The 26,370-nt window shown below is 37.7% G+C and overlaps 2 protein-coding genes across 9 annotated transcripts; one reads left to right on the top strand and one right to left on the bottom strand.

Annotated features, from left to right (window-relative positions):
- Positions 1-421: 421 nt before the first annotated feature.
- Positions 422-6,725, bottom strand: ATP23 (ATP23 metallopeptidase and ATP synthase assembly factor homolog). 3 transcript variants are annotated; one of them, XM_030479116.1, is made up of 6 exons: positions 6,467-6,725; positions 5,692-5,737; positions 5,507-5,588; positions 5,110-5,247; positions 1,577-1,660; positions 422-634 (listed from the first exon to the last, which is right to left on the bottom strand). In XM_030479116.1, the coding sequence occupies exons 1-6, from the start codon at positions 6,651-6,653 to the stop codon at positions 431-433; spliced, it is 741 nt and encodes a 246-aa protein (XP_030334976.1). In that variant the 5' UTR covers positions 6,654-6,725; the 3' UTR covers positions 422-430. The 3 variants fall into 3 exon arrangements, with proteins under 3 accessions (XP_030334976.1, XP_030334977.1, XP_030334978.1); XM_030479117.1 differs by having other exon boundaries at positions 5,692-5,790; positions 6,467-6,652; XM_030479118.1 differs by lacking the exon at positions 5,692-5,737 and having other exon boundaries at positions 6,467-6,534.
- A 13-nt stretch (positions 6,726-6,738) lies between these two features.
- On the top strand, positions 6,739-25,650 carry RPAP3 (RNA polymerase II associated protein 3). Of its 6 annotated transcripts, none has more exons than XM_030479110.1 (18): positions 6,800-6,922; positions 7,777-7,818; positions 9,049-9,232; positions 9,601-9,741; positions 10,239-10,361; positions 11,598-11,725; positions 12,329-12,450; positions 13,251-13,321; positions 14,211-14,342; positions 16,070-16,197; positions 17,854-17,975; positions 18,451-18,521; positions 18,689-18,802; positions 20,742-20,953; positions 21,831-22,026; positions 22,466-22,563; positions 23,936-24,036; positions 25,156-25,650. In XM_030479110.1, exons 3-18 carry the CDS (start codon positions 9,080-9,082, stop codon positions 25,245-25,247), a joined length of 2,004 nt encoding a protein of 667 aa, XP_030334970.1. In that variant the 5' UTR covers positions 6,800-6,922; positions 7,777-7,818; positions 9,049-9,079; the 3' UTR covers positions 25,248-25,650. The 6 variants fall into 6 exon arrangements, with proteins under 6 accessions (XP_030334969.1, XP_030334972.1, XP_030334970.1 ...); XM_030479115.2 differs by having other exon boundaries at positions 6,830-6,922; positions 9,074-9,232; XM_030479113.1 differs by lacking the exon at positions 6,800-6,922 and adding an exon at positions 7,559-7,666.
- The last annotated feature ends 720 nt before the right edge of the window (positions 25,651-26,370 follow it).

Genomic DNA, 26,370 nt, shown 5'->3' with positions numbered 1-26,370 from the left:
GACCTGCAGTTCGGGTGCCTGTCTTTTAAATGCAGTAATAAAGATACCAGGTTTATGATTATGTATGAAGGATGGTGGAAATGTAAAGATTTTATGAAAAGATTTATTCAGTAACAACAAAAACTTTAGAAATCAAGTCCTTGTCAGACTGAGCAGAATTAAATGTGCATTGAAATGTGCAGACAACTATTCGACAAATCATTTGGTGTACTAAATTATCATGCTGGAATAAGAGGTGACGAAACATGGTTTTTAGCCTTGTTCATTTACTTTGTTTACTTCCATGGAAGTTGGCTCCTGGAAAAAGTTAACAAAAATTTATACATTTGACAGAATTGCCCTTTTCACCAGCACTGTGTGCGTAGACTGTAACTCCAGATGTTACAGAATAGTAAGATATTAACATAATTTTTCATGGGGCTTTTTTCCTTTACAAATTAGCATTGTAGCGATCTCTGTTCTGAAAGTCTCTAAAAGCACGTTTTGCATCTGTTTTACTGTGCGGGATTCTTCCAAAAGGTTCCAGATCATTGAAGCAGGCATCAAAAACTTCATCCACAGCTTTTTCTGCCATTTCTTTGCTAACTTTTCTAACAGCCAGAATGGAACGAATTGCTCTGTCTCGTACACAAGCCTAAAGTGGGAATCAGATAAAGAAAACATCTGTCATTTTTAGTATAAATAATTTTTTCCAGATTTTTTCAAGTATTAACACCTACTACATATGCAATAATTTTGTATCACAGAAGAGTCAAACAATGCCTGCAATAAGCATTAAAGTATATTTTTGTTCTGTCCTGTGTTAACTATGTGGTTTAGTTTTTCATGTGCAAATAAACTGTCAGAGAATTCCTTAGAACAAGAATTAAAATACAATTTGGCATTTGTTCTAAGTATCAAGTATTTGTACAATTTGACTTGGACACAAGAGAAAAATATGTCAGAAAGAAACAGACATAAATACCAGTTAGCACTTTTCCAACTGAAATGTTATAAACTTAAAGGAATGACCCCTCTACAGGCCTTTGTTTTGATACCTCTCTTTATGGCAACTTTTGCTTATGCAGTTTGTCTACTAAAGATAAAAAGACGTAAACACTACAAGCTAACTGCCACTCCAACATGAGAAGTACTTGGGACTCAACCCACAATCTTTACTATTAAAAAAAAAAATAAAATTTGTGTAAGACTTAACACACATCGTTATCTAGAATCCTTGTCATTCACTTTCCTCCAGTTTTCAAATACTTTTTAGTTTTACTCACTTACAGTGGGTAAGGTAATCCCACTGCATTTCCTGCAAACCCTGTTTTGTTTGGTCCTTATTAACTATCCATTGTCAGTGGTAATGCTCTATGATAAGAGTAAGTATTCAGGAATTTCACTCCTACAAAAATAACATGGGAAAAAAAAAATCATATCGTTAAAGTTTATTACAGTTTAATTGAGAGAAAGCAGCAAGTTCATGGCATCTACTTCTTTCTCTGATATTTTCAGCTATGAAAGTGTAGAAGGCTGAGATCAAGTAGGTATGGCTCATAGCAAATTATCAGACTTTAACATCTACCGTGTTTACCTGATGGTGTCCTTTTAATCCAAATTTAAACCTGGCTATTTCATTCATCAGAGTACAGTCCCCACTGAGATTAGCAGCTCTAATCTATTGAGGGGAAAAAAAAAAAAAAGGGCACAAGATCAGAGAAACACATGGAAATAGGAAGTCAAAAAAGCTGTAACAAATATTTTTCTTCAACATCTTTCTGGTGAGTGCTGGTAGAGAATATTCCCAGGGCCACTGCTACTTATTAAGTAACTTACCCTTTATATCCACCCTTTCAGACTCAATGAACTGCGAAGTATTACTACAGAACCTGTAAGTTTCTCTACAGACAAGTTCTTACATATTCCCAAAGTTTAAGTGAACGAGCAGAAGAGATTATATGCATATGTGTGTGTGTGTGTATATATATGTGTATATATATATGAACTGCTAAAAGAACATAAAAAGTAATATTCTCCCCAATCTCTACCAGAAGCTGATACAAGAGCCAGGAAGAAAGGCAGATACGTTTCAAAGACTACAGCTGAAATACCCAGAAGAGCAGTAACCCACCTGCTTTAGGAAAAGCCACATTTAAATGAGTATGTATGTTTTAACTGTCTTGTCCTGTTCATTGTAATTTCTTTTGTCTGTCAACTGTTTCAGACCCTGCTCCCTTAGTTAGGAAATATAACCAAAACTAGATTTCCTGTAATTAAGTACAAGAGTGAGAATAAATGCATGGAAAATATTAGATGTAAGAATTAAAAAGCTGACAATAAAAATTGTAAACATCATATAATAAGTATCAATAGACCTGAAGCAAAGAAATAATCTGGACAAGAGCAAGAACAAGCAAAATCTTCTTTCATATGTTATCTAATTTTATGTTTGAGGCTTAAATGCTTTATTCTGCACTGTGTAGATCTTACAAAAATTCAGAATTATTAACTATTATCTACATTATTTGTCTATTGGGTTTATGGCAAGATGTTGGCAGTGGGGGACCTGCTGGGGTGGCTTCTGTGAGACGAGACAAGGGACTCCCCCCATGTCAGACAGAGTCAATTTCTGCTGGTTCTAAAACAGACCCACCACTGGTCAAAGCTGAGCCCACCAACTGCACCAGTAGTACCTCTGTGATGACATATTTAGGAAAGGATTAAAAATACTACATGGGAGCTGTGAGAGAGAGGAGAAAAACATGATGGAAACAGCCCCACAGACGCCAAGGTCAGTGAAGGACAGGAAGGAGGTGCTCCAGGCGCAAGACCAGAGATTGTCCTACCATCTGTAAAGACCATAGTGATACAGGTTGTCTCCTTGCAGCCTGTGAAGGAACACAGTGGAGCAGATACCCACACTGCAGCACAAGGAAGACACGTAGTTGTAGCCCATAGAGCGCCCACGCCAAGAGCAGGTTTTCTGGCAGGAACTGTGGCCTGTGGGGGACCAATGCCAGAACAGTCCATTCCTGAAAGACTGTACACTGTGGAAAGGACCCAAGCTGGAGCAGGTATTGAAAAACAGCAGCCCATAGGAGAGACCCACATTGGAGCAGTTCAGGAAGGACTATATCCAATGGGAGGGACTTCACACTGGAGCATGGGAACAGCTGAGGAGGAAGGAAGAGGAAAGACAAAGTGTTATGAACTGACTGCAAGCCCCCACTCCCTGTCCCTCTGTGCCACTTGGTGGGGAAGGAGATAGAAGAGTCAGGAATGAAGGAGTAAAGTTGAGCCTGGGAAGAAGGGGTAGTAGGGGGAAGGTGTTTTCAGTTTTATTTCTTACTATCCTACTCCGTCATTACTTGGCAATAAATTAATGTTTCCCCAAGATGAGTGTATTTTGTCCATGACAGTAACTGGTGAGTGATCTCCATGTTCTTAACTTGATCCATGAGCTTTATAATCTTATATTTTTCCCCTGTCCTACTGAGGAGGGGGAGTCAGAGAATGGCTTGGTAGTAGGTGCCCAGCAGCCAGCCAAGGTCAACCCCTCCCACATTATACAGAATGGCTTTACTGATACCACATAAGGCTACTTCATTTAGGTTGATCTATTAAAAGATAAAGATAATACGTGACTGTGACTCTCTTCCACTTTTAATTCAATTCATGAATTAAAATTATTTTTTTTATAAAATTGAGTTTTTTCTGTACCAAACTCAGTTGTCTCACATACTGTTTATAGGCGAAACCTGTGCATATCTAAAGTCTGGAATCAAATATGTTCTCACTAACAAACAAAAAAATCCTACAACCAAAACCCCCCAAACAAAAGTCACTATAATATTTTTATGTATTTTTAGAAATCAGTTAATAAGCCACCTAAATCACACAGCCACAAGAATGTACTTTCATAATATTGATCATAAGGGTAAATTCTTCTGAGGTCCAAGACCTCACTTGGAGTATTGCGTACAGTTCTGGTGTCCTCAACATAAGAAGGACACGGAGCTGTTGGAGGAAGTCAGAGGAGAGCCACAAGGATGATCAGGGGGCTCGAGCACCTCCTGTATGAAGACAACCTGAGAAAGTCAGGGCTGTTCAGCCTGGAGAAGAGAAGGCTGCGTGGAGACCTCATAGCAGCCTTCCAGTACCTGAAGGGGACCTACAAGGATGCTGGAGAGGGACTGTTCATTAGGGCCTGTAGTGACAGAACAAGGGGTAATGGGTTCAAACTTAAACAGGAGAAGTTTAGGTTAGATATAAGGAAGAAGTTCTTTATTGTGAGGGTGGTGAGCCACTGGAACAGGTTGCCCAAAAAAGTTGTGAATGCTCCATCCCTGGCAGTGTTCAAAGCCAGACTGGATGGAGTCTTGGGTGACATGGTTTAGCGTGAGGTCTCCCTGCCCATGGCAGGGGTGTTGGAACTAGATGATCTTCAGGTCCCTTCCAACCCAAACCATTCTATGATTCTATGAATGATACGGATTACATAAGAAATCAACTAAGAGCATGTGAACACATAAGTCATGTACGCAAGAGGAATCCTTATTATCCTGTGCTCAGTTTAATTTCACCTTCTAATTCATCAATTCTTAAGGCCTTTCAAGCAGCAAATTCCTACATCCTCTGAAATGAACATGGAGTCATAACTAAAATGTACTATTAGCAACACCACAATTAATCAAAAAATGTATGTTATTGGAAAAGACTTGCTTATGGTAAACAAAAAAAGATCTAAACAAAAATAAGGTTACCATACAACTGTGATAACTACACAAAATATCAAGACTTGCAGGGAAGAAAGAGAACCCTATAAACATTTGATTAATGTGTGAATGTGTTTTTATATCCAACTACTCTCATTTGTTAATAACTTACTGCTATACTCACAGCAATCACATTCTATTTAATATGACACTGACACATTAATATTTGTGAAAACTAAATATTAGTTTTCTGAACACAACTATGTAGATTGACCTGACAGAAAGAACAAAATGTAATAACAGGATTAAACCAAGTGAAGGCTGTGTAACAGCATGCCCATTTAAACATCAAGCACCCTCCATAACCTGCAACGATTAATATAATGACAATATTAAAAGCCTTTTAACTTACCTCTGAACATGCTAGGTGTCTGACATTTTTAAACCAGTCAACATGTGCCCGGCAGTGATCAAAAGCATGAATCAATTCATGTGTGACCACCCGGTTCATATGGGATTGGTGGTGAATGTTGTTCTGACACAGAACAATCTGTAGAAGAAAAGATAGGAAGTCTTTTCACTAAGTTTCAACATCTCCCTTACTTCTCAGAGATCAAGTACTTATCCCCTACAGCATTTAGACTATTTAGATCAGTGTATTTCAACATCAACAGCCTTATCATTCTACAGTGTACTAGTTCTGATACCATAGAACATCTTCCATTTCTTTTGTTTTCATGACTAATCCTAGGAACAAAACACTAAAAAAAATTGTAGTCCTCTGAAAGAGAACAACGTCTATTGCCTACCTGAGATGTGGCAGAATCAAAACCTCCACCGACACAGCCATCACAGTTTTCACAAGAAAAGTGCCGGTCATTGAAGACAGTGCTGAAAGGTCCAAACAAAGTTATAGGGAAGAATTTGAAAAAGACTAGTAACTCCACATAACGGTGATGTTACTGCACAGAACAAGATGAGTTAGGTTACATACCAACCAGATTGCTTCATAGCCTCGAGAAGAAGTTGAGCATATGGATCTAGAAAAACATTGCTGCAATCAATTTCTCTAGACAAAAGTATTGCAAGTCATCTATGATCAAAATATACTGACAATCAAGGAAAAAAAAAAAGGCACTACACATGCAAATTCATACTTTGCAGTATTTAGCCTTACTGCAATGCAACTGGCATCTGATACAGCTCTCAGGCTATGGAAAGTGATATACAATCATGATATATAGAAAGTTATTCAGGAATCATGTCACTTTTCATACTTTTAATAGTAGTACACATAAATAATGGCATATAGTAACCACTGGTTTTGCTAACGTTTGCAATCAACATCAAACTGTGAGAAGAGCACAAATGAACGAATTTGCTCTTGTTCAAACTGACGAATTTGAACAAGAAAATTGACAAATCCTCTCAAATTTTCAATGGAAAAAAGTCGAGAAGGACCTTCTGATTGGAAAAAAGCACACGGCCACTTCTGAAACTGTTTTCTATGTCTTAACCAAGACTAACCCATTCATACAGCAGCAGCCCCACCCCGCCACCCGCCCGGGCCCTGTCCAGCCGCCCCGGGGTGCGCCGCGCCGGCGGCAGGGTAGCAGCTCCCGCCCCGAGACCCTGCGGCCCAAGGTCACCACGGGCAGCCGCAGCTGGCCGTACCGGCGGCGGACACGAGGGCCCCAAGTTCCACCCAGGGCATTCCCCGCTGCGCCAAGGCCGGCCCCGGTCCCGCCGCGGGACAGGGAAGCACTTACTCGTTTCCAGCGTCATCCTCAGCATCAGCTGGCACTTGTTGTGGAAGGTGAACAGGCTGCGGACCAGGAAGCTCTGAGGATTCTTGTTCCGGTCCGGGAAGAGCCGGTAGCCTAAGTCATCCTCCTCCTCTTTCCCTACCTTCTCCTCGGCCGCCGACGGCGGCGACACAGCCTCCCCTTGCTCCATGGGCAACCCTCTACCCTCCCCGCGCCTGCCGGCCACCGTCCTGCCGGCGGAGCCGAGGGGAGGTGCACGGCAGCGCCAATCACCGGCCCGTCCCCCCGTCACGTGAGGCGGAGGGGGCGTGGCCGGGCAGCGCGGAGCGGTGGACTGCATGCGCATGCGCTGTGCGTTCCTGCCGCCTTCTGCCCCTAACGCCCCTCCATTCTGGGAGGAGGATCGGCCGCGTGGGGTGGGTATCCGGCGGCAGCAGAAAGAGGCGGGACCCGGCGCAGGTGAGCCCGCGGCGGGACCGGATGGGTGCGAGGTGCCCGGTGTTTAGCATTGCCCGTGGTGCAGTCGGCCTGGTGCTAGTTCCCCGTGGCCCACAGGCGGCATGGCGGCGCGTAGTGGCTAGGCGAGGCGGAGCCTGGGGGGAGCCTACCCTGAAGGAGCGAGGACCTCGTTCGTAACGCTGGCACGGCGGAGAGACAGGTGTTGAAACTTCAGTGGGCCATCTTCGGCCTGAGGTGGGGCCTCCCGTGGCGCAGCCTCGGGGCCCGCTCCTGGGCGGGCGCGCTGCGTGCTGGTCCGGCCAGGTCTCTGGGGCAACGCGGCTGCCCTCGGGTGAGGCGAAGGGAGAAGTAAAATCGCCCTAAAGGGTGCGTGAGAGCTGCGCTGCGGAGGAGCCGGCTGTCGGCGCGTGGGGGTGAGGCCGTTGCTGAGCTGTGTGCAGCAGTGTTAGGCTAGCGGGAAACGGGGCAAGCCTACATTTTACATTTCTGCAAGTCACTTGAGAATGCCAGAAAAAAACCTGATAGATTTTCACATGTATGAGAACATTATTTTAGTCAGTGATAGATAGCAAAAAGAAAAGTTCAGCAGATCACAATCTAGTTTCTTACCTCTTTTGATGTATCTTGTTCTAGCTGCTGTTGGCTACTAGTAGGCTGTATGGAATATTCAGTGTGTCTGTGCCCAGGTTTCGTGGAATTAACTGGCTGAGTATTGCAGAGACAGCTCAGCGTGGGGCAGCAGTTGTAAGTGGAAAAGTATAGTAGACACCTAAATTGATGAGTAATATGCTGTCGTGGTTTAAGCATTTTCAGCTTCACCTAAAGTCTCCTTCCACTTTTATTTTTTTAAATAGGCCAAGTATTTAGAAGATTTTGGGAAAAATACATTGCTAAGGGTAAGCTCTTACCACCTATATATAAACTAAGGAAAAGCACAACTGATGCAGTGGGGCATCTACTCAGCTGCTTACTCTTGAGGATGGAAAAACATTCCTGCTTTGGTAGCATTAGTTCACTAGCAGTCATGCAGCATGTTTTTCCATCTTTTGAGGCTCTTGTTCATAGTTATGGACAGCACAATGTATTACAGAAATCATTAGTTTTGGCCCATACATTTTTATATTTCTATGCTATTAGGTTATTTTCTTACTGGATGTTAAAAATTAGATAAATAATCTATAGTCCTTTTCTCCCTTAAAAATTCTGTGTGTACTATCTCTATATATATCATTATGTGGAGATTGTAATCAATCCTGAAGCTTTCAGTCAAGAGGTTATAGTTGTTAAATGTTTGTTTATATTTAGTTTGTTGTGAATTACTTAGTCATGGTTGTTTTTAAAATATGTTTGCTTCATCCCTTCAGCATTTTGTGCTATGGACTGTACAAATGTAGGCTTTTTTCTGAACTGTAACCAGGAATTTTTTTGAGGTTACTTCTTGTGACTTGAGATTTCTGTGATAATAAAATGTCTTTCACTTAAGACACTAAAATTAAGACAACAGAATTTGACAACTATTAGTGATTACTAAACAGTAGTTTAAGGACTTGGAGGGCTACACATGTGTACAAAGAACTCATTCAAAGAATACTCTGGAGTTGTAATTCTCTAGACTTAATAATAAAACACCTCATGTGTTTACTGTTTCTGTGCTAAAAATGTGTGTATTTAAGCATGCTTACTTTTAGGGGCTCAAAGTGCTTCTGGGGGTTGGTTTGTCAGCTGTTTTGTTTCTGTTCAGATAGAAGGTATCATGCATAACTTAATTTTTTAGTTAAATGTTAATGTGTTAAAGTTTTCTACTTTGTCAGCTGGGAAGCACTTCAGAAATTGCTTTAAACTAAGATGGTTTTGTAATCTCAGCACTTTCATTGCTGTGTTAGGCACTTTACCTTACCCTTAGTTAGGAAAGCATGACTTGTTTGTTATGACATGTTTTGTTTTATCTGAATAACATGGCTTCCCTTGGTTTTTTTTTCAAAGACATTTAAATTGTGTTTCTTCTTAGGCTTTTAATAGTTAATGTTCCTACTAGGCTATTGGGAAGCATGTCTTGAATGTAAGTCAGACTTTTTGATTTTGAAGTAGCTGGCTTCCTTCAGTGCATACTTTCAAATTTTCTTTAGGAAGTTCTTTCTTGAAATTTGGCAGCTTACAATGAGTGCACCAAATAAAGCGATAGAACTACAGCTGCAAGTGAAGCAAAATGCTGAAGAGCTGCAGGATTTTATGAGAGAATTGGAGAGCTGGGAAAAAGATATTAAAGAAGTGGACTCTGAACTAAGGAAACAAAGTGGTGTCTCAGAAGAGGTAAAACCCACAAGTCCAGTGTTAATATTAACTCGGTGATTAATAACGCAATTAATAATTACTTCTTGCTTCAGCAAAGTTACATGTGTTGACTTAAAATATCTGAATAGAGTGTATGAGCTAGCTCAGCTGATTTGTTCCTCATCCACAGTAGACCAAAGATTCCCCTGTAAATTCTTCCACCAACAAAGCTGTGGGGCAGTAGCCTCTGAAGGTGATGGGGCCAGTAAATTTTCAGTCAGTTCCACTTAGATCTAGAAGAATACTTTATCTATTTTTATATATGTATATTTATATCTACCATGGAGACTTCAATACAAGTGACTTTCACACATCTGTTTTATAATAAATTACTTTTTTCAATTTAGAATTTGCCACCGATTCGAAACAAGGCTTTTAAGAAAAAGAAGAAAAGCAAAAGTAAAGTCGCTTCAAAGATAACCACTGAGGAAAACAAGAAAAACAAGATCAAGTCTTACGATTATGAAGCATGGGGAAAACTTGATGTGGTAAATCAGAATATTTGCTTATTTACTGAGTCTTGTCCCCAGTTGATTCTCTTTTAAAAAATGTTTTGTTACAGTGCTGACAGTTCAGTCCATGAGTCAGCATCTTTCTGTGCTGGGTGTTGTATGACCATTGAAAGTAGCTTTCTCCCAAAAAGATTATGTGTTTAAAATCTGTAACATTGAGAAATACTTGAGTTTTCCATTGGCTGTGCTCTCATCCAGTAGATTGAATTTGACTTTAATTTTTTTTTTTTTTTTTTTCTTAATGATAGATCTATTAGAAGGTCATCATTCTAATAGAAAATAAGACTAGGCACAGCTGGCAGTATTAGAGGATAGATCTCTCACTTTTGAAGTGTGAAATACTCCTTAATAAAGAGGACTTAACCAGTAGAGATTTTTAAAAACACACTACTAATTCTCCTAAAGTCTGTCTTGTATTATTTTTGGATTGTTAAAATATAATGAAGGTAATAGTTTATTTTATCTGATTTCAGGATAAGATACTTGAAGAACTTGATAAAGAAGATAGTACTCATGATTCTGTATCTCTAGAATCAGACTCTGAAGAAGATGGAATTCGTATAGATACAGAAAAGGCTCTTGCAGAGAAGGAAAAGGTTATAGCATTACAAATACTTGTTGTTTGCCAAGTAGCAATGTAACCATAGGAGCACTTGCAGTTTCTTTTAAAAGATTGTCCACTGAGACCATGCTTCTGGTGGAAGAATTGACTGTTCGGATTTCTTTTTTTTTTTTTTTTTTTTTTTCTGCCTGTTATTCCAAAAAATTGAAAACTCTCACTGTATTTCTGTTTCTTCTCATCACCAATTGCAGCAAAGCCTGTCAGACTTTGCTTAATGTACGTTTATGATGATTAATATATTGGTGTTTGTTTTCTTTGATAAGTTGTATTTCTGTATGGAATTGCCATAAGGATCAAACTAGTGTTTACCTGAGCACGCGGTCTGAATACCCCAAACTAAATCCCCAAGAATTTAAGATTAGTCCATTTGCGAAGCCATTACATCTGGGAATGATGGGTGAACTTGTATGTCTTCCTCGCCTTGGTAATGGCAAGTTTGTACCAGTTCAGTTTTACAGCTGGTAAATAGTAGAATACAGCAAGGCCTATCTCATTCTTCATTGCCATGTGAGAGGCTAAGCTGTATAGCAGCTTCTGTGGTTCTGAGAAACTTCTTTGTTTACAAGCAATCACCTAACACCATCTGTCAGTCCATACTTTTCTTCAGTTGAGTTTCTTTGGTTGGGTTGGGTTTTTTTATTTTTTTATTGTCTGCTGGGTGACATCTGTGTTCTTTCCCTGCTGCCGTGGAAATTCATTGATGTATAATCTGTGGTCTGTGCTAAGAAATTTAGATGTATTTGACCGTTATTATCTTGGCCACAGTGAAGCATTTGGGCACACATGAGATAAAAGTTGTGTCCTGAGGGAGGCAGAAATGAAAATGTTTACCGTGGAAAGGAAATATGCCAAATCTCAAACTTCAGTAGTTCTCTAACTCAATTTAAGCAGTTACGTGCGTGCTCATTATCGGTTTCTGGAAATGACCTATAGATACTGAAAATCAGTATAGAATAAAACCATGTTATTGCATTAATCATCAAAAATATTTAATATGCGATACTTAAAATATTCTTAGTTAAATGTTTCACAGTAAAGCAGTGCTTTGTGAGAAATGTTAGAAAAGTTCTAAAATACAAGCTACAAGCTTTGGTTTTTTGGTTGTGTTTTTTTTTTTCCCACCAAAAATGAGCAATGTGTCTGTCAAAGTATGGTAACTTGCTAAAAATACTTTTTTTTTTTTTTTTTTGTTTTTTTTCCCTGTTCACAGGGTAATAACTACTTCAAACAAGGGAAATTTGATGAAGCTATAAAATGCTACACTAGAGGAATGCATTTCGATCCATATAATCCGGTATTGCCCACAAACAGAGCATCAGCATTTTATAGAATGAAAAAGTAAGATTTGTATTGTTAAATCCATAGTATTTTCTTCTTTGACATTCTATCTTCAGATTTTTTTGTTTGGTTTTAAGTGTTGATTATATTACTTATCATACTGTGATTTGGTCTATGTAAGACTGCTGTTGCTACCTGCTTTGCAGTTCAAAATAAAATAGGAATCATCAGGATAAGTAATCTGGTAGTCTCTTTCATCTTTTTTTTCTTCTGCCTTCCACTAGAAGTTCACCATATTCTGTTTAAGTCTGTGTAAGATTTAAATAAAAGGGGAAGAAAAAAAAAAAAAGGAAAAGAGAAAGTTCACTGTCTAACTTGTCTTTTCATCTCAGTGAGTTCTATTTCTAAGGCTTTGATTTGTTTGGGGAGAAGAAACAGTGCAGGGCAGGTTATTCCTTCTGTTGCAGTAGATGATGTTGACCTTTTTTTTTCTTTCCTGTCTTAATGTAGTCTGAGTTGAGAGATGTTTAAATACTCATTCTATGCTCCTTCTGAAGCATTTAAGATTTCTACTTTAGAGAGAACCAGAGTAAGCTAAATTGCTTAAGTTTTAGGGTTTGTTACCTAGATGTTTCCAAACTAACTCATTCATATTTTTGATAGGTTTTCTGTTGCAGAATCTGACTGCAATTTAGCACTTGCTTTAGATAAAAATTACACAAAGGCTTATGCCAGAAGAGGGGCTGCTCGCTTTGCTTTGAAAAATCTTCAAGGTGCTAAAGAAGGTGGGTCTTTTTAAAATTCTTTCCTTAAAATATGTAGAAACTGTTCCCATGTCTGCTTGATTAAAGGTTGTGCAATTTAATTATCGGTTTAGGAATTTAATTTTTATTTCCCATTTAAAAAAAAAAAAACACACCAAAAAACAAAAAACCATATCGCATATTCTTCTGGCAAGGTAAAAATCAAACAGCAAATCTGAATGATTGCTGTAAGTATTAGTAGTTGTAGAAAAATTTAGCTTTAAATGTTGCCCAACATAAGAAGGATGTGGACCTGCAGAGTGAGTTCAGAGGAAGGCCACAAAAATGCAAGAAGGCTCTGGGGACACCTTCTAGTAGCCTTCCAAGTATCTATAAGGGGTTATGAGAAATCTAGAGAGGGACTTTTTGCAAGGGTATGTAGTGACAGGACAATGGGTAATGGCTTTAAACAGACAGCGAGGGTAGATTTAGATTCTGTATTAGTAAGAAATCCTTCACTATGAGGGTAATGAGACACTGGCACAGATTGCCCAGAGAAGCTGTGCTGCCCCATCCCTGGCAGTGTTCAAGGCCAGGTTGGATGGGGCTTTGAGCAACCTGGTCTAGTAGAATGTGTCCCTGCCAATGGCAGGGAGGTTGGAATGAGTTGATCTTTAAGGTCCCTTCTAACCCAAACCATTCTATGACATGTTGCTTGCCATATCATGGGCTTCTTAGGTAACTACAAAAAAGGCTAATCTCAAAAAGAATGCTCTTATTTTAGATTCTGGGTAGTATTCTGTAATTCCTACCTGAAACATAGTTTTCTGATCTGTTGTTAGATTATGAAAAAGTCTTAGAGCTGGATGCAAACAACTTCGAAGCAAAAAATGAACTGAAGAAAATTGATCAGGTAATGAGATTAGTCTCTAGCTTACGCCCTGTTCAGTTTATATCTGTATCAGTTTATGTTTATAACAAGAAAAATGAAATTGCATGTTTTTTCTGGCATTTGAAGTTCACTAAGGTGAAAATCTGTAACTGAGTTTCTTCTGGATTAACTAGCATGTATGCAAACATCAGTTTAATAGTGGATTGGCAGACTAAGACTGGATATATGCACCAACATCTGTGTGGGTGGTTTTTTGTTTTTGTTTTTTTTTAATCTTCCTTCAGATGTTTTTCTACCTCCTGTGTTAATGTGTTTTTCAGTCATGCTTACTATTCCGGTACAAGGTAGCACTACATTTGAGAGAACCTGTGTGGTTTTTTTGCTAGCCTGATTGTAGTCCTACTGATTGCCATGGTCTGCCAAATCAGAAAGTGGGTGTAAGCCTGTCTGATCCCTTTCATGACAGTGAGAGAATGTTGATTATAATGACTGTAGTCAAGATTGCCTGTTGTTACTGTGTGAATATGCTTATACCTCTTCAACTGTAGTTTGAAAGTGCTTGAAAAATTTATTTTCAGAATGAAGACCCAAAGTCTTCAGGAATTTGAATAAATAAATGATTTGTGAATTGGGATGTATGTATAGAGAGATTCCATGGGTTGTTTTACATTGTGTTTTAGAAATTACATACTTTTAATTTACCAAGTCACAGTCTGACTCACAGTCCCTCATAAAAACACATTTTCAAGAAGTTTAGAATGATTTCTTCAATTTGCATTCAACTTACAGCACAGGCGCTTCTGTTAAAATGCTTTTTTTGCATCTTAAAATTTTTGTGTTTATTGTCATTCATTTTCTGAAAATGTGTAAGCAGAAGAAATACTGAGGAAAAAAAATTATATCTTTGCAGGCTCTGTCATCGAAAGAAAGCTCAGAACAGAAAGAGTTTGATGGTGTGGTCAGGCCTGAACTAACAGAGGAAGAGAAGCAGCGCATTGAACACCAGCAGCTCAAGCAGAAGGCTATTACAGAAAAAGATCTGGTAAGTCCCAGGTTCTTCTGGAACAGGAAAGAACTAACAAAGAAAAGTCTTGTGTTGGGGCTGTTCAGCCTGGAGAAGGCTGCATGGAGACCTCGTAGCAGCCTTCCAGTATTTGAAGGGGGCCTGCGAGGATGCTGGAGAGGGACCCTTCGTCAGGGATTTTAGCTATAGGATAAGGGGAAATGGGTTTAAACTTAAACAGGGAAACTTCTTTACTGTGAGAGTGGTGGGGCACTGGAACAGGTTGCCCAAAGAAGTGGTGAATGCTCCATCCCTGGCAGTGTTCAAGGCCAGATTAGATAGCGTCTTGGGTGACATGGTCTAGTGTGAGGTGTCCCTGTCCATGGCAGGGGGGTTGGAACTAGATGATCTTCAGGTCCTTTCCAACCCTAACCATCCTATGATTATATGAGCTGTGTAAATGTGTAAATTAAACCTGATACTGTCTTGAACTACTTAAGTACATGCTTGATACAACCTTAAGTATTTCCCATTTGGGGCTTTATAGGGATGGGAGGGGGACAGTGGGTTCTCTTTGGACTCTTCTGGAGGAATAATTTATACAAGGTAGCTTTTACAGCCCCAATTGTATAAGAAAATTTCAAATACGTAGTAAGATAAGTAGAACTTGAACTGTATTTTACAGAGATCCCATTTCTCCATTATATGCATCTTGACCCCTGCTTGTCGAGGTAGAGTTGTGCACTATTTTTTGTGTTTTCAAACCTCTGATTACATGATGAAAAGTAGTTATGAAAAGGACTTCAGGGAGTGCAGGCAACAATGACAATGAAAATGTATTTCTGGAAACATGGTCTTGACTCACAGTTGGCTCAATGATTTCTCCCTTTCCTCATTGTTGCAATTAAGAAATAACATTATCAAGTAAAAGAATTTTCTTTTTGTTCTCTTACCTAGCTCGTTAGCTAACGACTTTTTATCAATATTCAGGCTTCCTATACTGGTTGTAAGAGGTAATTAGTAAGAACAGAATGACAGCACACATTAAGTGCGTAAAAGCAACAAAAGTTTGAAGAGGCCACAGAAAAGAAATTTCAGTCCAGTGCGGTACTTCATTGGTAGCAGAATTGACTCACTGTGGGCCTGTTCCTGGCAACATGGATCCTTTCAAGTCTGAACTGTGGCCTTTGCTTTTTTGCCAGTGAGTAGAGTAGTAGCAGAGAATACATGGCTTTATATTAGTACTGAGAAGCAAAAGATAATTTCAGTTTCTTGGAAACAAAGTGATGTGATTTTGTTGTATGGAGCGTTAACTGGAAAATAAAAGCAACATTTGGGCCCAAGTAATATTTGGGGATAACAGTTTCATGAATGTAGCAGGGTAAAGATGGATTTGCACAACAAGTCTTGAAAGGGAAGTTGTAAAGGTTCAGCTTTGTTCAGCATGTGTTTAAATTCAGGAGGCATGGGATAGGTTGTGCCACACATCAAGCATCAAGATAAATCACAAGTTATAGATTTGTGTGTCTGCACTTAAACTATGCATGTAGCAAAACTTTTTATATCCTTGAAGTACTATTAAGGTACTTTTTGTGGTCTACCTCCAAGCTTAGATATGAAAAAATATGCCATAAGTACCAGCCCAGATGTGGGTGTTTTGTGATCCGCTTTCTTGATATTGTGACCCTGTCTACTAAAAAAGATAAGAAAAGCTCATTGCACTAAATCTTCCTCAACGCTGTTGTTTTCTAACTTAAATATTACAGGGTAATGGTTATTTCAAAGAAGGAAAATATGAGGCTGCAATAGACTGTTATACCCGTGGTATAGCAGCAGATGGCACCAATGCGCTTCTGCCAGCTAACAGAGCCATGGCCTACCTAAAGATTGAAAAGTAAGTAGGATTGCACGTTTCTTTGTGGTGAACTAGATAGAAGAATGATCCAGTAGATTTTTCACTCAGGTTTAGTTGCTGTCACTCCTAATTATACTCAGAATTCAGTATAGAATAAATTGTATCGAATATAGTAAGGGGGAGAGAACAACTCAATATGTGTAATTTTACAATGCATTTCACAGGAAAGAAGTTCTGAGAGAATATAATAGCATCAGTATGAAGTTATAGTTTCTTAAGTTTGATTTTAATTCTTTTGTGTATGTAAAATTCTATGTATTCACGTTTCTTGAAGGACCTGCCCAAAGCTTTGTCTTGACTATAAACCCCAGTCAGCTGTTAAATGTTGCACTGTAAAGAGAACTGGATTGTAACTTCTGACTTCAAAGGGAATGGACAGTAGCTTTTTCTGGAAGTAGTCATGTTTTAAAATATTTTTCTTTAACTCCACTAATGGAGACATGTATGTGTAGTTTATTTTTAGTTAAGCTTTATTCAGATAATCCCATAGCAGTAGGAAATGCATGCCTCCTAGTAAATGAGAGAAATTCCACGTGACCATTTTTGAAGTCTGAATTTTTGTTCCACTCCCTGGTGGCATGGTAGTTTAAACCTTTTAAACTCTCTGCATGAGAAGCAGAGAGCTGAGCATTAAGTTGGTCATCTGTTCTAACATAATGTGGCTGGGTATCTGTAGAGACATTAATCTCAAATTATTAGATTACAAAATAGGTTGTACAGGTAGTATTTCTGACAAAACATTTGTAATTTAGTACTGAAACCACAGAGGACATCAGAACGCAAATAATGTTTTCAGAGAATCAGAGGAAGTGATACCTTAATTGAATAACCAAGCAAGAAAATCAATTCTGTGTGATAAATCTGTATATGTGTTGTGGGTCTTTGCATTTCAAAGAGGACCAAACATAAAATGCAACAGAAGCTCATTGGTGTTCTTATAAAACACTAGAACTAGGAAGAACTGAAAAAATAAAACCCTAAAAGTTCCTGTAAATTTAATGATGGATTGAAGGAGGAGAAGAGGAATGAATGAAAATAGTTTAATATGCACATAGTGGTATCATGACCTAAGATAACTAAATATAACTGAGATGAGGAAATTTGAGTATACAGTGAAGCAAATTACTTTAATGCAAGGATATACTGAGTTGTCATTCTGAAATACCTTAGGACAAGTCACAGGAATTACGATGTAAAGAATTTTATTCTCCTATGTGCTTGATTCTCCTTTCCCCTCCCCCCCCCCTTTTTTTTTTTAATATTTGTTTGCAATGGTCTTTCTGGTTTTCAGTAGTAAAAAGCTCTGATGCCAAATTTTCATTTTAAGGCTACTTGATGTTTAAAGTAGACTCTTGACAGGCTTTAAGCATGTATTTTTATGGGGGAAATGAATTTCTCTGTGATGATAAAAAGATTTAGTAGTGTGTTGCGAGATACCAAGAGATTTGGCTGAAATTTCAGTGTGCTGAGAAATCGTATTTTATGCATTTACTTTACGTTTTAGCTCAGCGGTATGTATTTATATAGGTAATTAAGATCTGTCTTTATGTTTTAATTGTTTTGGGCAGCTCTGCCTTTTCAGTTGAAACTGCCTCTTGAAACTGATTATTAATTTTGTACTACTCTTTTGCTGAGATATGAAGAGGCAGAAAATGACTGTACACAAGCTCTGCTCTTAGATCCCTCTTATTCTAAAGCCTTTGCCAGAAGAGGAGCTGCCAGGGTTGCTCTTGGAAAGCTAAAAGAAGCTATGCAAGGTAAATCCTTGAATTATCTTAAATGTGTTGGGTAAGAGATAAGAACATCCTGATTTTTTATTTTTTTTTTTCCTTTTTTTTTTCTTTTTTTTTTTTTTTTTTCTTAAGTCTTCTAGTAGCCATTAAATCAATTGCTGATTAATTGAGGTTATCATGCGAATGTTAACAATGATTGGGTTTTGGTGAGTTTCATTGAATATGTATATTGTCTTATGTGTTGGTATCTGCAGGATTGGAAGACTTTTGTGTGAAATGGCAAATATTGTCGCTTACAATAAGTATTAAAAGATAGTTTGAAAAATGTGTTTAAAAACTAGGTCATGATATAAGCATTAGGGTAGCTTACCTGCCTTTAATAATTTTAGAGCGATGAAAGGAAAATAGAAGGTTTAAAAATTTGCCAGGAGTACTTTTTAACTTGAAATGTCTGCAGTTTTTTATTTATTGAGTTGTTTGGTTTTTTTGTTTCACACAGATTTTGAAGCTGTTCTGAAGTTGGAACCTGGAAATAAACAAGCAATAAGTGAACTCACTAAAATAAGGAATGTATGTGTACTTGTGCATTTTTTGTTGGGTTTTTGGTTGGTGTTGGTTTTGTTTTTTGGTTTTTGGTTTTTTTTTTTTGTAAGCCTATGGTAATAGAATGTTCTCAACATATCTTGTAATTCTTCCTCAAACTTCTGATCTTTTGGACAATTTGCCACTTTTTTCAGGAATTAGCTGAGAAAGAACAGTGGACTCAAGAATATCCTGCAGTATTGGTAAAAGAATCGGAAATAAAAAATATAGTGAAACTGAGTCATAATCCATCACTCCTGAAATCAACAGTAAGTTGTTTGGTTTTGTGACTTGCTTTCTATAATCATGGGAAAAGTAGACCTTAAAGATAAAATTCACTTCTTGCTTATTTATGTAGACTAACTCCTGATAGATACATGTTGCCTGCAGAAATCTCAGAACTTACATATCTACTCTTTTGATATTTTTCAAGAACATAACTTCAGCATTTCCGTGTGTGTGTAACAGCAGTAGTGCTGTGAGCATTCAGCCTACAGTTCTGCACTTGGGAAACAGTGTATGTGTATATCCATAATATGAAATGGGGAGGCAACCCCACAACCCTATCCTGGGCACAGCTTACATTGCAGTTGAGAGTAAAGGGAAGGCAATTGAGTCTACATGTTTGATTGCAGACTTCAGAAAACTCTGTAAACTTCCCTTTTCATCTGTTGTTTATAGTTTCTGTAGCAGCTGTAGTGGTAACAAGACATGTCATAGGCTGGTGTCACCTGTGGCTACTGCAAGAGCCTTGAGCCTCCATTTTCATCCACATAAACTCTAGAACAGCTTTGTTTTCAAGAAGCAATATTTTTGGACTGGGAGTTAGCAGCAGTTGTGGTCAGATTAGTGAATTACATATGACAAAGTTTGATAATACAGAGAGTAATATCAGCTTTATGTATTAGGCTTCCCTTTTTAGTACACTTAATCTTTATACATTCATCAGAGTTGTGTAAATACAAAGCATGCTCGCACTTTGTGTGGAGTACTGTAGTCTGCTCTTGATCTATCCATCTAATTCAGATGGATTTAGTAGAAAATGCATGACTATTTTGATCCTTTTTGGGGGGGGAAGTATTAATGCACTCTCTATAACCAGAAGCATTTTTTTTAGAAACCTAAATGAAGTTTGTTGTGAAGTAGCTGAAATACTCTAGACACATATATAAGTTTTCAGTTTGGCTGCGAAATTAAGCAGAGATACTAGGTTGATGGGTTTTTTTCCTTGTTATTCTGTTAAGGTAGAACAAGTATAGATGAAACATCTGTATATATGTGTATATGTATAAAAGCTGCTATAGGTGGGCAGCTCTTAGTGCTGCCCAAGGATTGCAGAGAGCACTGCAATTTTGCTTCATTATCCACCAGTCAGCCTCCCAGTCTTAGCACAATGATGTGATGGTATATTGTCAAAGCAAACCATATATTTTCTGCCAATACACCAACAAGACAGGGGCGTTTTGGGCGTGATTGCAAAGACTTATGATAGGATTGTGTTAGAGTTGGACAGAGAAACCTGCCATTTCTAGAAATCTAAATTGTTCAGTATGTTCATTTGTGTGTTTTTGTATCTGTATTTCTAGAGCAATATATGCTATGTTCAGGAAATCTCTGCTGTCATGCAGAGATTAGACAAGCCAAAGCATTTTAGTTACAGCATGTCATCTAGCAGTGGAATTAATTACCTTATGATTTATGTAACTTGGTCAGCCAGCAGAGCTGAGTTACAGATCTTTATCATCTCAGAATTTTGAGTTGAGGATCAAGGCCTATGTTGCTGGATACTTACCTAGCTAAGTTACAAAGTTTGACTTGGGTGATTGGTCCAAATATATGGTAATCCTTACCAATTCAATCTTGGGTGGGGGGGGAGGGAATAAAACAAACCAAAACCCTTTTTTTTTTTTTTTTTTTTTTTTTTTTATTACTGAGAAAAGAGAATGCAGAGTCTGAGATCCTCTACAGTAAGGATACCCTGGTTTATAAGGGTAAAGCAAGAAAATGATCATATAAGGCTTCCTGTGGAATGTTTCACCTGTTTCATTTTTTTTACTATTTATCTTTACTGAAAGTGTCTTCCATATGCACCACTACAGGTGAAACTGGTTATCTTTAGTGTATTTTAAATTAAGCACAGCTATTTATTTGGGGCCTATATATGCACTGATGTTGAGGTTGCACTCATGACATATGTATTTTGTTTAGAAGCCTTTGCAAAGAATAGACATTGAAGAAATTGATGATGACACACCAGACAGTGATTTGCCCAGCACTGCTTCTTTAGTCAAGAACTGTAGGAATTCAGCGACTGCTGAAAGAACACAGAATCTAGATCAGGATGATCAGTTAGCTACAATGGACATTCCAAAAGCAAAGCACTTGAAAATAGAAGAAATCAGTGATACATCAGCATTACAGTAAGTATAAAAGTTCTAATCCTCTTTTTAAAAGGTAAATTTAGTCGAAATGTAATCTTCAATTTTAGATTTCTACATGGGATGAAGTATCGAATGTATTTTGGAGAATTTGAATCAAAAAACCACCACCGAAAGAAACTGCTATTCTTAGACATCTGCCTCTTTGATCATGCTGTGGTTGACACAAGTATGATCTATTTAGTGTCAGATGGAAAACTAGTCTTATTTTTGCATTTCCAATATAATTAAATTCATAATACTTTCCTGTATGCCATACTCTCTTCCTTGTGCGCTTCATCTTCCCTAGCTGTAATTTTTTTGTAATGTTTTGGAGCAGATTTTGAGCAGAGTTCAAACATTCTTTGCACACCAGTTGTGTGAGAGAAAAGGAGCAGATGAGAGTGTTGCCACTCTTTCCTCAGATCAGTGGGAAGCTGATAACTTCAGGTTTGCTCAAACTTCCCAAAGCATGTAATCAGTGTTGAAAACAGTTTGTTCGTTTGACATGGTTATTGTTTTGCGTTGTGAAATTACAGAAAATGTAATTATTTTTTCTTTGCAGCTGTGTGTGATAGACATCTATACTAAAAACTGCAGTTATTTCCAGAAACAAAGGAGAGAGAGGCGGAGTATAAGTATTTGTAAATGTGTGGCTTTTAGAAAAGGTGAATCAAGTATAAAGCTTCCATAATCTGAAGGGTTATGTTTTTTTGGGTTTTTTTTTTTTTTTTTTTTAGGTACCTGCTTAAACTAAAATACATTATTTTTAAAAACATTGATAGTATGTTAGCTTTTAATGAGTTAAGATCTCCAGTTAGGTTGTAGTGTAAGATTTCCTTGAAACACAATCAAGAAAAATATTAAAATCTCTCTGCAGGCTTTGTGGTAGTGTGAAAGGAATTTCATCAGTGTTGGATTCATCATTCCCTTTGAATGGACAGAGAGAAAAAGAAATCAAAGGGTCATTTAAATCTGCTTCTCCAGTCCCTGCCATTCCTGCGAATTCTTTCCAGCTTGAATCCGACTTCAGGAAGTTGAAAGGCTGCTCAGAAAATCTGTACTTGTACCTAAAGGTATGAAATGTAGTATTGATTGGCAGTGTTTGGACAGTTTCTTCAACTGACATTGAAGAAATAGGGTAAACTTAGGTGGAAAAGGTAGCTATGATTAGTGTGTCTTAACGGTGTACAATAGTCCATTTCTTTAATTGCCTTCACATAATACTAAGTAGTTTGATCCCCATTTGAGTAATTCTCCTCTTGTGCCTGACTTCTCACCTCATTTTGAGTACAGTCCCTACATGATCTGTCTCTTCTTTCAAACATAGGCCCTGATTCTCTAAAGACTTAAATACATTAGTAACAATGTTAAATTCTGACTTTTCAAATTAATGCTTTTAGGGTAATTAGACATGGCACTTCTAATTCTTATGACTCAACTGTGGGGGGTTTTTTTTGTTCTGTTTTGTTTTTTCTTTGGCCTAAAAATAACATTCTTTTTTTCTCCCCGAAGCAAATAGAGCCTTCACTTTATTCAAAACTGTTCCAGAAATCCTTAGATCCAGACTTGTTTAACCAGATACTGAAAATTCTGCATGATTTCTACATCGAGTAAGTTTAACTCCTTTGTTTCACATTGTATATTGCTATTGGTTTTTTGGTGGCGAGTTTTTGGTTTGGGTTTTTTTTTTCCTCCCTAGCACTACTCTTGGGCTTAAAAAAATATTTCCAGCCTGCATGATGCAATAATTACAATGATTCAGTTGCTCTTTCTTCACAAATTAAGCATGTATTGAAAAAATCAGAGAGAAAAGAGGTAAAGAAATAAATAGCTTTTAGTGTATATTGTTGAATTCAGTTCTGCTACATAGCACTGGAAATTGAGTATCAGACTGTATGAAATAATTCTGGTTTGTATTACTGTGTGTTCTGTTACCACATATAATTTCACAATATTAGCTTTCTATATTAACTTTTTAAAGCTGAAAAATACAGAGGGTTTCATTTTTGTGTAATGCTTATTGCAATGCATTCAGCCTTTAATTACCTGCAAGTATTTTACAGTAGCCTGTAGTAAGTATGTATTGGAGCTAGAAGTTCTGATAAGAAAGGACTTGGCAATAATTTCTGAAATTTCTATCCACGCTGCTGAATCTTAAAGTTCATTTTGCCTGTCAGAGGCAGTGTACTGCGTCTCTGGATTACTCGGAGCACACACTCAGAATGTTTTTTAGGGTGGTGTTTTATGGAGAAGAGCAAATCTAAACTGATGTTTGCCTTTCCCTTAGTTTCTTTAAAAGTAAATATCCATCATGTGGGTGAAACATGACAGCTTAAGAGATAAGGTCCTACGTTTAGTGGTATGACATAAAAAGGCTAGGAAGTTGAAATTGTTTGCAGTAAAGTAAAATATATTTCTTCTGGAGGGAGATGACAGGTCAAGTTCTGAAAGAAAAATGCTATTTGTTGTTAGTATTTATAAGACAGGGACTGTTTACTGTTGACCAGAAGAATGTAAAATGAGCGCAATCTAGGAATTTTCTGTATGGATAAAAATGATGGCAACTGTAATGTGGTGCTTTTTGCTGAGCTCCTATGACCACAGGGGCTGCTTCCTGAACTTGTGCAACCCGATATGTATAAAAATGGTGATGTTACAGCAAGGTGTAAGCATTAAATCATATAATAGCTATTCATATATGAACAGCAGTCAGTTTGCATTAGTCTAGGATTTTGTATTTCTTCATTCTTGCTCTGTATCAGGATGATACTTGCATCAAGATTTCTAGATGTTGACTTTTTGCTTCATGCATGAAAGAATAAACCAGCAAGATGAAAGGCAGGGAATATTAGTTAGACACAGAGAAGTGAATTCCATTAGCCCTTTAATTTTTTGTTCCTGAAGTCTTTTAATATTGCTTGCAGCTACTGAATCTTTCTAATCAACGGTAGTTATTTTTATGTTTCTAATACTCTTCTTCAGGAAAGAGGAGCCATCTCTCATCCTTGAAATCCTTCAGAGGCTATCTGAATTAAAAAGATTTGATATGGCAGTAATGTTTATGTCAGGCGCAGAGAAAAAAAGTAAGTAATTCAGTAGTGTACTTACAAACTTATAAACTTTCCAATACTGTAGACTAGCAAGAAATACATAAACTTTAGTGCTATTCTTGTTGTTTATTCCATTTAATAATCAGGGAAGACTAGTTGTCTAGCTTTTTGATTGTTTTAGAAGTTAATATGAATGTCTTGTAATTTTTCTTTATCTATTGATTCCTTATTAATTGTTAAGACTTAAAAACAAGAGGATTTAGTTGTTGTTTTGATCAGTAATACTGCTGCATTTTAGTCTTGATAAAATAGGCTTCACTAGCATTTCAGTGTGTAGCTGGTAATGTTACAAATGTGTGAATTTGTATGAAATCTTCTGAGATGCGAGGTATCCAAATTACAGTTTCCACAACTTACAACCATTTCTTGGTAATCCTGACTTTACTGTTGGCAAAAAGGGTGCAAATGTCTCTAAACTCAGCCTGGTCCTCTGTCCTATTCTTGAGGCATCACTTAAATAAGTTTGCAGCTCAGGTTGACATTGGCTTGAGTTCATATTTCATAGAAGTGTGTGTGTGGGGTTGTCTCAATCATTTTCTTTATTTAGCACACCAGACTGACAATGTAACAGTGAGGCACTTACAAGCAAAACACTTCTCTGGGACCAAGCAGTGTCAAATTTACTATCTCTGCAAAGTTTCACTAATAACCATTACACTTTCAAAATTTTGATATGTGAATCTTCTTAAATCAAAATTACTTGTTTGACATACTGAAGTGCAAGTAAATTCCTCTTACAAATTGCATTCACGCCTTTAACCTGATGTAAGCTTTATCTGCCATCTGGCATTAACTTTTACCTTCTGCATTTAATGGCATGGTGTCAAGATAGTAAACAAAATAAAAGCTGTCTGTTTATGTTGTCAGGATTATATACCTGTTTAAGGAAATGTTGTTAGGCAGTTCATGGGCTTCAGAAAAAAAATGACAGCTGCCCTTTGCTATTTTTTTTCATCCTCTCAGTAGTTCTAAAAACTCACTTGTATTTCAGCTCTATAATCCAACCCTTACTCTCACTGAGGAAAGAATTGGACTAATTTACCTTAAGAGTGCGAATCACAGAAATAACTATGTTGGGATTTTCTTCTACAGTGACACAAGTATTGTTCAATCATGTGAACCACATGGGATTGAAAGATGCTTCTGTTGAAGAATTGGAGAAGAAATACGGCATTTTCTCTTAGTGAGATGACCGATGTGTAAGTTTCTGTTTCCGCACCTCTTCCATGTGGAAATCACCTGATGGAGCCTATAAAGACTGGAATTCTGTTGCTTTTGTATAAGTAATAAAACTCTTAAGCTTGGTTTAGCGAAATGGCAAGTGCCTGAAGAGATAATTATTTAGTTCTGCAGGTACATTTGCTTCCCACCACCTGAAACAATGCAGATCTACATTGTTTTCAGTGGAATCTGTTTGCCTAAAAAACAATTGGGCAGATTGGCGTTCAGAATTTGAACTGTAGATAGAGATCTTTATTAAAATAAAAATATTTATAAACATGTCTTTAGTAAGAATCAAATGGTGTATATTACAAATGTGCATGTTTTTTTATTTTAGAAAATAAACTGAATGTTGAAGATACTAAATTTTTTTAAGGATTTTTTTTTTTTTAATAAGGTGTCTAAATCATTCTTCTCTAAGAGTACACCACATCAGAACCTGCAATGTGCAAAGCAGACATGAGGTATGATGGCCAAATATTTCATTATTCTTTTACTTGAGTTTACTCAAGCTGAGTTTTAGCATTGACAGCTTGAGATTCCTATGAACCTCAGCTCTAATTGCAGAATAGAAGGAAGACTGTAGAATTAAACTAAAAGTATAGGGGAAAACCACTTTCAGTGGTCTTTTGAGAGTACTTTTAAAATAATCCGATGAAACTTGTCTTTTGGGTCAGTTGTTCCTAGCCAGGTAAAGCCCTAAAGAAGCCTCAGGAAGCGAAGCAGAATACCTTTCCAGTACGAAGATGACAAAGGCATGAAATCACCTGAAATACTTAAATAAGGTGATAAATAGCGTTAGGCACAGTAAACTGTTCGTACTGTTCATGTGACCCAGAAGAAGGAAGTAACAGCGCTTGTTTAACTGTAGTATCCAAGTAGTGGTGTCTGGAAGTGTGCCTGTGTATGTAGACTTGGCTGCTCTTTCAGCCTGCCGATACTAGCACGCTGTCAGTTTGCTTTCATCCTGATTCAGCCCTCGTGCTTTACTGATGCTTCTCTGACAGTGGAAGCCTTCTGACATTAATGCTTTTGTTTTGGTAGTTGAGCTGTTTTTCAGAGGATTGATTAAACAGGTACAGCATT

This window comes from Strigops habroptila, chromosome 3 (genome assembly GCF_004027225.2).
Source record: "Strigops habroptila isolate Jane chromosome 3, bStrHab1.2.pri, whole genome shotgun sequence".
Taxonomy (NCBI): domain Eukaryota; kingdom Metazoa; phylum Chordata; class Aves; order Psittaciformes; family Psittacidae; genus Strigops; species Strigops habroptila.
Note: the sequence above shows the minus strand (reverse complement) of the source record. Positions and strands in the feature narration are given on the sequence as shown.